This window comes from Alosa alosa, chromosome 2, assembly GCF_017589495.1.
Source record: "Alosa alosa isolate M-15738 ecotype Scorff River chromosome 2, AALO_Geno_1.1, whole genome shotgun sequence".
Taxonomy (NCBI): Eukaryota; Metazoa; Chordata; class Actinopteri; order Clupeiformes; family Clupeidae; genus Alosa; species Alosa alosa.
In genome coordinates, this window is record NC_063190.1 from 15,738,246 (window position 1) to 15,750,731 (window position 12,486).

General features: G+C 42.2%; 1 protein-coding gene across 1 annotated transcript; it reads right to left on the reverse strand.

Annotated features, from left to right (window-relative positions):
* Positions 1-111: 111 nt before the first annotated feature.
* pgk1 (phosphoglycerate kinase 1) lies at positions 112-12,097 on the reverse strand. Its single transcript, XM_048237605.1, has 11 exons — positions 11,936-12,097; positions 10,027-10,077; positions 9,746-9,901; positions 9,292-9,436; positions 8,054-8,157; positions 7,668-7,787; positions 6,190-6,304; positions 4,757-4,936; positions 3,789-3,966; positions 1,144-1,242; positions 112-913 (listed from the first exon to the last, which is right to left on the reverse strand). Exons 1-11 carry the CDS (start codon positions 11,998-12,000, stop codon positions 873-875), a joined length of 1,254 nt encoding a protein of 417 aa, XP_048093562.1. The 5' UTR covers positions 12,001-12,097; the 3' UTR covers positions 112-872.
* Between the last annotated feature and the right edge of the window lie 389 nt (positions 12,098-12,486).

Here is a 12,486-nt window from a genome sequence, read left to right on the forward strand (position 1 = left end):
TTCTTGTAGAAGTCTGAGTTTGTTTAAGAACACATTTATCTCACTCTACCTCTATGTGTTGGAGTACACAGGACAACAGATATAGTAGAACAATGATCAAAACACAAGTTATTTGGGTATTGCACCAATACATTTATTTCACAAGAAGATTAATACAAATCTTCTCAGTATCTTCAACTGGGCCAATGCAACTACAGTATCTTCCAAGCGTACACATTAGGATGACCACGACAAGCCCTACTGTTACAATATCCAACATCTGCATGGAGGCAACAAATACAAAATAGAAACTCTATTGAGTTAGAACACAAAACAACTTTTACGTCATCAGAAGGTGGCACACACCTCTGGCCTGATTGTTCATGGGAGACGCAAAAACACAAACACACACACACACAAACTAATACTTTATTTGCAACACCCAAACACAGATGACCAACTCCTGGTGTGCCATGGAAAGTCAAGAGATAAATAGCAGTGATGAACAACCGTTTTCTGAGGCACGTCTCCTTCTCCTCCTCTGGGTGAAAACCTGCAGCAGCCATATGAAGTGCTTGCTGGTGGCCATCTGCCGGGGAACCGTGAGAGTGAAGCTCAGGGAGCACTTGAGGCGGAGAGACAAGGAGATAGACCGAGAGACAGGAACACAATGCAGCGCCTTCGGCAGTTTCTCATCCATTAGTACAGCGGTAGAGTAGCTATTGAGAGGTGTTGGTCATCGGTGTCCTCTCGCTGGAAAGATTGTGATGGTATGAGTAGAAGGGTGTGTGTTTGTATGCAAGTGGGGGAGGGGGCTGGGGTAAGAGATGGACAGAGTGCATTTCTGGGTTTAAGTGCTTCCAAACTCTCAACAGGGACACGACTAGCTGTGCTTACACACTGCTCAGGGCATCCACACCGGGAAGCACTTTACCTGTAGATAACAAACAAACAAACATTTAGGCCCAAATAGTCTCAATACTCTACAGTAAAACTCTACAGTAAACTAACCCACCTTTACAAATAAAATAATACTAAGACCTTTTTAGTCTCTTCCCTATATCTCTTATATCTAGTCTCTTCCTTAATTCATAATGTAAGTAAAGTTAATTCTGTCTATCCAGTGGGCAGAATTATTCACTGACAGGAAGTGACATCACTCACCCTCCAGAAGCTCAAGGCTGGCTCCACCCCCTGTGCTCACGTGGCTGACCTTGTCCTCAGTGCCCCACTTGGCACAGCAAGTAGCCGTGTCCCCTCCACCTGCACAGGAGCCAAACAAGTGGTTGTTAAATAAACTGACACAGACACACACACAATTTAAGCATATAGTTTTAGGAGAGATTCATTGGACGTTCAGCTCCACCCTTGGTGTCTGAATGCTAGGGACTCTTCCTGAAATGTTTTGCACAAGGCTTGGCAACTATAATTACTATTTTCTTTCAACCACACTTTGAGTCAGACTGTATTTTAAAAGGGCCTGGTCACCCACAAGCCGGTGTGCACATAGTATCTATGTGTAGAGTTACTGAACACTGAACTCATGAGAGGCTCCACATGACTTGCGTTATTTTATTATGCAGCACTAGTTCTGCCTGAAATCGAATGCACAGTGGCTACAAAGTTTTGGTTTGTTTGAGTCAAACAAAGAGTTTGTTTGCAAACAAAAAAGGGCACAAATTGCATAAAATGTCTCAATACAAAAGTTAAAACCATGAATGATATATCCATGACAGAAAATAGTCTTCTTCCAAGTGCCCATGGGGACCCGAGTGTGAATCTGACCTGCGGTCATTTCCTTATCCCACCCAATCTTTCTCTCCCACTTGCTTCCTGCCACTCTTCACTATTCCTGTCCCATATTGAACGTATAGCCGTGAGCCCTTCAACAGAACTAATGCATAGATAAAACATAAAATAATGGAAAAGGTCACAAAATAGGCTACATGTAAAGCAATAGACTCCTTCAATGTTTGATGCTCACATTGACAGCATTAAAGTGCCACCTGCATGTATACTTAGTACAGTTGAGATTTGCCATAGTTCATTTTCATACATAACAAATAATACATCTTGTTGATATCACCACTGTGTAAGTTCTACTAATGGGTCTCTCATGCGGGTAGTCACAGGCATTTCTGATATACTGTTATTCACAACAAAACATCCCAAGGAAAGTGTTCTCCAACTCAGTGATGGAGGGGTCCATCTAGTGGCATACTGCATCTACACACAAAACTGATTCAAAATGGCTGCCAAAGGGTAACATATTTCCATTGCCTATTCCTTACCAGGCTGGACTTTTTTTTAGTAATGAGTCATTAAAGTGAACATGAAACAAAGACAACATGTTAAGTGTCAAAATAAAACAAGAAAAAACAACAACTTCTAAACCTTTTTCTGATGGAAATCAGGACAGGCACATACAGAGCTACTTCAAGTGATCATGGTGCCCAGCAGTATTGTTAAGGGTTCTGCTAGATCATGTTTCACCTCTTGTTTGGCAGCATGAAAAGACAAGACACAGCCCTCTCACTCAACTCAAATTTACCTCAGGCTTGTCTGAACAGGTGGGAAATAAAATCACTGTGTACACTGTGAGCAACACCCAGGGAAAATATTTCCTGAGTATTCCCTTCAGCATGCAAATGCGTTATGCGTACCATATTTTACTCAGGGACTGGGGTAATGGGGTGTGTGGTTTGGTCCAGGATCACTAATAATCTGCCTGACACCAACAGAAACTACTTTGGAATTATTTTCAAAGGGGTTGTTGAATAACAGCTGGGTGAAATGTCTCTTGAGTTTTTGTGAAATGTAAATGCTGACAAGTGTCAAGTTTGTCTTGGTCATTGAACTAAGCCATATATTTTGTGCTCAGATTATGGGTATGTAGGGCTAGTGACATGAAAAAGCAACAGATACCCCTTAGGAAAATACACAGGTGTTTGACCAAAATTGCAAATTTAAGTGTAGACAATAGAGTACCGAAGCCATGACGTAGCGTTGTCAAGGCAGCAATTTCACTGGATCTAAACAAATCAATCTAGTAGTGACCATAGTGGTGGCTTTCTTAATCTATTTAAATAATTTTACAACGTTTCCAAGACGTTAGTATATTTTTATATACTATATAGCCTACATTTAAAAACAATTTATGAGGTAGAAACGATGCCACATGTCTAAATGCAATGCTGCTGATGCCACTTCGAAAGTTTGTTTAGATCCAGTGGCACTGCAGTCATGGAAACAGAACGTCACACTTCGGTACTCTTTGTACAGAGTACGCTACACTTTGCTATTTGCTTAATGGACCTCATTAGCTGGGAGGACTTGGTCACAGAAGGTGTAATTCACTGACCAGCACTCCGACCACCTGGATCTGTGACCCCTGCACTGTAACTTTAGTGACTTCACTGCAAAAACTGCTTATCTAACAAAATCTAACCAAGTGTTATTAATCCTCCATCAAGATAAAAAAAAACTAGTTGGTATCGTTTTCAGTATAAATAGACTTACCTAGCGCTTTCTTGTGAAATCATTTGACTTAATTAAAAAAAAAAAAAAAAAAATTACTTATTTTAAGACATCTCATCTTGAAAACAAGCAAATTTGTCTGCCAGTGCGTTGAGCAAAGTTGTCTTGATAAGACTCCTTAAAATAAGTTAAAGTCTTCTTAAATTAAGTCAAAATGATCTTTTGAGAGGGCACTAGGTAAGTCTTTTCATACTAAAAACAATACCTAATAGATTTTTTAATCTAAAGATCAATAACACTTGGTTAGAATCCATTTTTTGCAGTGTTCTTACCGATGATGGTGACACAGCCAGATTTTGTCACCTCCACCACCTTGTCCATCAGGTTCTTGGTTCCATTGGCAAAGGTGTCCCACTCAAACACACCCACAGGGCCATTCCACACGATCTGCTTGGCTCTGCCCACTGCCTCTCCAAACACCTTTGAGCTCGCAGGTCCACAGTCCAGACCCTAAGCAGAGTGGAAAGAAGAGGACTGTAATCACATGAACATGCTTACAGTCAATGGAATGGAATTTAGCTCCTCTCAAACAGGGTTACGTCAAAAAGAGTTGAGTTGTTGATAGTCAAAGGGTGATTGAGAAATACTGAATTTAAAGGGACACCAGGCAAGCCTGATGCTTTTTCTCTACGAAACTCCCCCTCGCTCTGTCTGAAGCTCTTTTCCTTTTCTTTGCGTCTTCCGTCAAGGGTTTTCGCTGCTTCTTCGCTGGCTCTGCCATTATACACACGTTTGCAACAATCTCTAGAGTTTCCTTAGCCTGCCTCTGTGCTGTAAACTGATCCTGCTTCGGTCGGCGGGTAGGATACACCGAACTTGCAAGTGGGATATTCTTCCTACAGGCAGTAGGGGCGGGCGAGAGAGCCTTCATTCGCCCCGTAATGAGTCATTTAACCATATACCGACTTACGAAGATGATTAATTAACACGAAAACGTTGCCTGGTGTCCCTTTAAATGTCAACATATTATGAAAGTTACACATAAAAAAAATTAAAAAAATAAAAACATTTTGTATCATTTTGCTACTGGCAGTAATTGGCAGTGACCTATGGTGCAAATAACTTTCACCTCTGTGTACCACCCATCAGTATGACTGACCACCACTATTCACATAATTTTTTCCAAACTAGCATTTCTCTCTTTTAGCACAACAGCTATGTAGCTATGCAAGCATCCCATTGTATGTGTGGCATCCTTTGAAATCTGCAGTAAAGCAGATTAAAGCCTGCATTCTCTCACCATCCAGCCGGCAGGAATGCCTTTGTCCACTGTGGCCGTGCCTGTGGTTGCTTTCTCATCAAATTTATCAGCAGTGATAAAGTCTGTGGGGAGGTTGATCTTCACTTTGTTCTTCTCAGCCTTTGCCATCAGGTCCTTGACAATCTTGGCACCCTCATCATCATACAGGGAAGTTCCAATCTGTCAAATAAATATAACATACCTTAAAATGAAAACCAGTTAGAACTGTACCATTCTGTTTATAATCCATCACTTTCTCTACTCTAGACAAGTTGGGCACTTGATTTAATTGGGTACAACCTGAATTCCGAAAAAGTTGGGATGTTTTGTAAAATGTGAATAAAAAAGAATGCTATGATTTGCAAATCATGCCAACCCTATATTTAATTAAGAATAGTTCAAAGACAACATATGAACTGTATATACTGCCCATATTCAAACAGTATTATCTCCATAGAGGAAGAGTCCAGGTGCTAAAATGGCCTATCTGCAGTCCAGACCTGACAAATTGGGTGCATCATGAAATGAAAAACATGATTAAGAAGACCCCACACTGTGTTGAGCAGCTGAAATCTTATATCGGGCAGGAATGGGACCACATTTCTCTCTTAAAACTCCAGCAACTGGTCTCCTCAGTTCCTAAACATTTACAGAATGTTGTTAAATGAAGAGGTGAAGCAGTGGTAGAAATGCCTCAGTCCCAGAGACGTGTTGCTGGCATTAAATTCTAAATTCTTTTTTGTATATTTTTTGGGCTTTTTGCCTTTATTTGGACAGGACAGCGAAGACAGACAGGAAGTGAGAGGGAGAGAGAGAGAGAGGGGTGGGATTGGGACATGACCGCAGGTCAGACTCGAACCTGGGTCCCCGTGGGTGCTCGGAGCCGTTCATGGTATGAACGCTGTAGCCTGCTGCGCCACAGCGCCCCCCAGCATTCCATTCACATTTTACAAAGCGACCCAACTTTTTGGAATTCGGGTTGTATATGGCTATTTGGCACCATTAAAGGATAATTCCGAACGAACATCACTAACCACTCGGTGAGTTGCACAGTTTTAAAAATGAACGTTAAAGGTTGTTTTAAGGACATGTTTGTGCATGCCCATAGCCAGCCAGTCAAAGGCGATTCAAAACAAGTCAGAAAGTCGAGACAGGACCCATCGTCAAAATTTCGGTGTCCACCACTCTAGTTCATCCAAAACAAACCAGAAAAGGGACTCAAAGTGCTACATACCGGAATTATCCTAACATTAGAGCTACATGATTTCACAGGAAACGGGGCAACCTACAATGTAAAAATGCTATGATCACTGTAGTGCTACTTGGCCTCACATGTAAAACCATTCCGTAAACATTCATGAATCCTTCAGTTGAGTTTCTTGTGAGGGTACAACAACAAACCCAGGAGTTTCCATTCTTCCTCACCCTCTCACCTCCATGTTGTTGAGGACCTTCAGGAAGGTGAAGGCCATACCACCACCAATGATCATCTCATCGACTTGGTCCAGCATGTTGTTGATCAGCTGAATCTTATCTTTGACCTTAGCACTGAGGAGAAAAAAAACAGATCAAAGGCGGCAAGTTAAGTATGCGCACAAAGTCTTTTATTACAGCCAGTACAGGTCTCCTTCTGATGAGTCAGAGAACGAGTTCTAAATCTGAGATGATTTTTAGGAGACAATAATTTAACAAAACTTACACCAAAAAATAAAACGTGGGCAGCCAGCAATAAACCCCTTTCAGCTTTTCATTTTTGCGTTTACTTTCTGCCTTATTGTGGCGCCGTCATAGACAAAGTGAAGTTGCCTTGACATTTTCTTAAGTAGACATGATATGATAGACAGTATGAACATCCACCATAGCACAAAGAGTTTTATCAGCGGTCACAGCAGGCACCTCTGAAGCATGTGATCAAAGACACTTGCTAGAAGACCACTGTACTTTTAAGCAAAAGGACAAAAAGAAAAAAAACAGTGGGTCAACGCCTTTGTTATCCAATGACCATGAGGGGGAGGGAAGCTCAAAGATGCTGTTTGTTGCACAAGGCCGGGTACAAACATGGACCTTGATACAGAGTCAAAGTCAATCAACTCAAACGCATAGGCCTGTATGTTGTTGGTTCATACATTATCCATTTAGCCCTACCTACTGCAACTAAACATGGCATGGAAGTGCACATAAACTATATTCTTCATTATTAGACAGATCAAATAAATGCAAATCACACAACAGATTGTTTTAATTGTGTGCTAGTGTTGGATTACTCTTCAGCATGAACCCAAAGTCTTAAATAAAGGTAACACTTAAAGCCTGCCATATTACTTCGCCATCCCGCTACAGTATCAGGAAGACAGTGAGAGGGGAGAATTACATAACCAGATAAAGAGTTCTATTCCTGGAAGGCCATTGGAGCACACTGGGGATTTATCCTCCACTGATGTCCTCTTTAGGTAGAGCCAAGGAAGCATGTCCAAATGCTGACACATACATAGCTTCCAGGGAAGGCTATCGCATCTCCAGCTAATCACACCTATAACTTGCTCTTCATACAGATTTGCTTAGTTGTAAAAGCTAGATTAATTCTGTCAGAGTAGTTGATAAAGTCCAACATATTAATTTAAACAACTATAGTGCTTGATTATAATGATGGTAGTGATTTGCTTTTTACTGAGTTTCATTATTAAATACCAGAATTCCACTTTATACTTAGTGAAGTCTAGTGGTGTGATCTATTAGCCAAATGTTGGGATCAATTGCAGCATAGACTGTTTGAAATAGGTAAAAACATACAAGTGACAGCAAACTGCTCTAAATGTCAATTTGGCTGAAAGCTCTGTCACTACAAGCAATGGTTTGCATCAGGATGGGGGCTGACAAAGTAGTTCCCAGTCTAGGCTATGTTGCTACCTACCCTCCAAGGATGGCCAGGAAAGGCCTTTGGGGTTTCTCCAGTGCCATGGCAAAGTAGTCCAACTCCTTCTTCATGAGAAAGCCAGCAGCCTTCTGGGGCAGGTTCACACCCACCATTGAGCTATGAGAGAGAAGTAGAAAATGGCGCATCATTATCAGTAGCAAAATTATACTGCAACAGCAAAAGGGCAGATCAGGTGTTCTTGACTTGTTGTTGAGTAAAGGGAGGCAAGTGCAATGCAATTTTTTTTAAAGATTAAATCCAGCTACACTTTCTCTGAATGTGTGACAAGCCTAATTAATGTGAATGGGAGTTTATGGGCTTTTTTTTTTTTGGGGTCTGTGGTTACACCTGATCACTCCATGTTGTGCGCTGTACGTTTATACCTGTGTGCTCTGTGTGCTGTGCCGAAAGCATCGTTGATGTAAACATCCCCCAGCTTGGACAGGGAGGCTCTGAAGGAATCGATCTGCTCCTGAGATGCTTTGGTCTAACAGCAGACAGAAGCAAAATACAGATAAAAAAAAAAACTCAATTTTAGTCTCAACTCTACCATGATGCAGTACACACCACACCTGAAAAACAATGGTGCACATACACAGATAGATTATAAAGTCCAAACACATTTCACAAGAAGTAGCTTTGCTGGGAAATCCTCTTCAGATCTTGAAGTTAACAGAAAGGTTTCTTCACACCGCTGGCCCGTAACTGCAGGCCCCATGTGCAAATCTCTACTTATTTTATGATCACAGTAAGAGTCAGTAACAGTCACATGAGACTCATAACATTTAAATTATGTGAAGGTCATCTCGCCATGTCATATGTCAATTGTATTGATGAAGCATTACACTTTTTACTTGGGATATATCTTCCTGGTAAATGATCCCCTGTAGACCATTATGATTTCCCCTTTAACATTCAGTGCAGAGTTACCTCTGTTATTTAGCATGGAAAGGGTGTGACCCTTCAACCCAGTGTAACAGAAAGGTCAAGGGCCTGTGACATGCTCGTGTGCAGAAGTTCAATGGTTCACCAAGGCCAGGCATGCAGCCTTCCAGTGAGTGAACTCAGCAAAAGGTCAGAGAACCAGACATTTCTCCGCTCTCCAACCGCCCCCCTCCAGTCAACTACATGGGAGTGGAATACCAGCTGGGGCTCAGTGGACAGGAAAAGCAACACGCTCTGACCCAGCCTACTATTCTAACCTTCAGACAAATGTCAAGAAGTCAACGTTATCAGGAGCAGCCTTACTGTACTCTGCTTTGCTGAAGAGCAATTTGGCACTTGGCACCACTCTCCTATAGGCTGTATTAAGGAAAGCAAATGTGTGGTGAATGCCCCTTAAAAGTCACTACATTTTAGCATTTGTGCCAATCAGGTACTGTCCCTCAAACACACGTGAAGACCATAAATGACAGTCTGTGTTTCTCTATGTCAGTTCGATCATAAGCACCTGATACTACATCAGTTAAATTTTGGTGCAATCAGTAGGGCCAAGAAAGTAATAGTGGTATTGCCTTGGCAGCTTGGGGAAACCCAAAGAAAAGTCTGGAGGTTTCTCTTCTGTTGTCCATTAACTAGCTGCAGGGCTCTGTGCAAGTTGAGCTGAAGTCGTGCCAATTACCTTGTTTCCAGAGGCGTCCTTGCCCTTGCCCTCCTCTGCTACGTGGAACCGCAGGTTCTCCAGCAGGATAACGGAACCATCAGCAGGATTTGCACAAGCCGCCTCGACATCAGGGCCAACGCAGTCCTTGAGGAACTTGACATCCCTGTGTGAATATACACAGAGCAGAACAAACGCTATGACACACAAAGAATCATGAGATTGCTTAGAACTTATCAAGCACTAGAACATCAAACTTCTGGGTTACTGGTTTATCAGAATGAGGAAGTATCAACACACTACACACACACACACACACACACACACACACACACACACACTGCATTGTTAACATAACTAGACTGTAAAGTAGCCTAATAGTAAAATATGTATAACCGTGATGTACCAGGACAAAAAAAACATGTATTATTATGAGTAAATGCTTGTGTTTGCGGCCTCAGGTTCCCCCACTTACTTGCCCAGCAATGTCTTCAGCTCAGCAGCCACTGGCTCCAGGGAGAACTTCTCAGGCATGGGGTTTCCATCAGGCCTGCCCAGATGGCTCATCAGAACCACTGCTTTGGCTCCGTGGTCCAGGCAGTGCTTGATGGAGGGAACGGCAGCTTTGATCCTGGAGGGAACACAAACATCTTTTAGTTACAGACACCCCTTTATATAGAGTACATCATTAAGAGGTGAAATATCAACTATTTTTTTTTAAAACTGTTGAGGTCATGAGACTTTGTTAACACCTACCTCTGGTTGTTGGTGATGTTCTTGTCCTTCATGGGGACGTTGAAATCAACCCTTAATAAACAGTGAGAAATTCCATCATCACACTGATATCAGAACAGCACCAGCAGAAACTGGTACAAGATTCATTTTACTATAGCTTGCTGCAAATGCACTCCATTCAAAGGGACAGCAGACATAAGGACGCCTAATGACTAAGAGTGCTGTGTCACTTCTCATCTCTGACTCAGCATTTCCCAATGCAGCACATGCATCATCAAGGAACAACACAGGACATGGAAACTACTATGCATTTTGACTCATATCACTAAACACACACAGAACAAAAAATATAGAGGCCTTTGTTTGGCTGTTTATTTAAAGTGACTTCACTTAAACTCATAAGAGGGAGATCAAACATGTCCCTTCATTAGGCGTACACACCGTCTGCCAATAGCTGCACATTTCCCCTCAATCGTGAAAATTTAGAACTGAAAAATCAGCCGCCCCTCACACGCACCAGCGCCCTGATCTCCATAAGCCTTCTAATTGTAAACATTAAGACATTAAAACATCTAGTTTGAATTCACACCTGGGGATAAGCATGGCATGCATGGCTGTGACGAAATGCAGAGGACTCAATGCACCCACTATGTACTAGGGCCATTGGATGTGTGAGCAAGTGCGTTTTGCACTGGCCCGAGTGAATCTCTACACTTCTATTGCATAGGACTTTGGAACAATATTGACTGTGAATTGTTTACTTTTTTCAGCCAGTGATCGAACCCCAGGGGACTACTGATCATTATTGATTGACAGAGAAGAGGCGTGACAACTAGAACCGTCTTTGTCGAAGGGATTTTGGTGCTAATCCCATGGAGCGTGCAGATAACGGTTCGGTACTATGTATGTGTCACACCGCTACTTGAGACGCCAAGCACCTCCATGGGTTTTGAGTCAGACACACACCGAGGCACGTTCGCACAGTCACTCCGGGCAACCACCGATTACGTAAACCAGAAACACTCCCCCATCCTGCAGGGCGCACTGCTTCCATCTGATGTTGAAGTAGTAACGTTAATCTAATGTTGGGGCTTTTTTTTTACTATTTTAACCACCAATGGTATGGTTATTAACTAAGTATTACCATTAATGAGCAAAGACAGACACATATTATATATCTGCATTATCTGCGTGATCTGATTGCAGAAGGTGCGAGATGGAGTGTGGACTACAGTATCAGATGTATTTTCCGACACAGATTCAGCACCAAACTGGGGAAGGACCTACCATGTCCAGTGCTTCATAAGCATTCGACAAGGAAAACGTCATTCATTCGCGATGTCGTAATCTTATCTGGTAAACTGCTAAAATGGCCTACATTTCGCCGATGCATACAATGTAAAAGTCAAATAAAACATCATCTTGCCATGTATATTCAAAAATGGCAAATTATAGTCGCGGTAGCATTCCTTTACCAAACAGGTCATATCAAGGAAGTTACTGCACCATGGCATGGGCACACGCAGTGGCCGTCTGACATTTAGAAAACATGGGTGTCCATTTTCACTTTGCTCTTGACTCTGAATGCAAAATACAGTCAGCTCTTTAGGCTTTAGCAGACGATGTATGTCGATGTAACTTAACTCTCAGTAAGTCTATAAATTCAAGACATTGGCAAAACGTGACTTTCGACACACCATCCACTTCCGGTAAGTTTAACGTCACAACTAGATGTGTTGTACTAAAAGCAAAAAGGATGCTAAAGTGGTCTTATGCATCAAATTGCCTTACAGTTAAGATAATGGCAACTAAGTTAACATCGGATTCCATAAAATAGGGGCAACTAGTGGACGTAAGCTTCTAAATCTACACCAAATTCGCAAACCGACGTCCATCTAGCCTATAACGTTACCCCGTTAGATATTCCTACCTCATGATGACACGCTTGCCCTTCACGTCCACCTTATCCAAAGTGAGTTTATTTGACAGAGACATTTTGGATGTTAACTTGTTCTTTGCGCTGCCGTGTTCCCTTGTATTCTCAGCCTCCGTTGCAGATGGGCACTTCCCAACTGTGAATGACCTTAACGCAGTGAGGATTTCATGTGCTTGTGGAGTCAGTTTACAACGCCCACTGCTCTCCTGGCGTAGATTACCATTGGATGATTCCAACGCCAATCACAGAGGTTTAAGACGACAGAGGAAGTCACGTTCACCTCAGTAGATACTGGGAAGTAGGCAGTCCTGGGTTCAGGCTGTGGGTCGTGAGTAATGTGACAGCGTGAGCGTCTCCTACTGTACCATCGGAGACGCACGTTCACCATGGGCGATCATGGAATGTCAGAAAGGGTCTAAAAGGGCTAAAAGTCGTGTATGCTATATCTCTATAATTAATAGTGACAATACATCATAGTCATACGTCTCATGTTTTCTTTCTAGTTTGAGTTAGGTTAGTTGTGTGACAGTAGTGTTTAACCACCT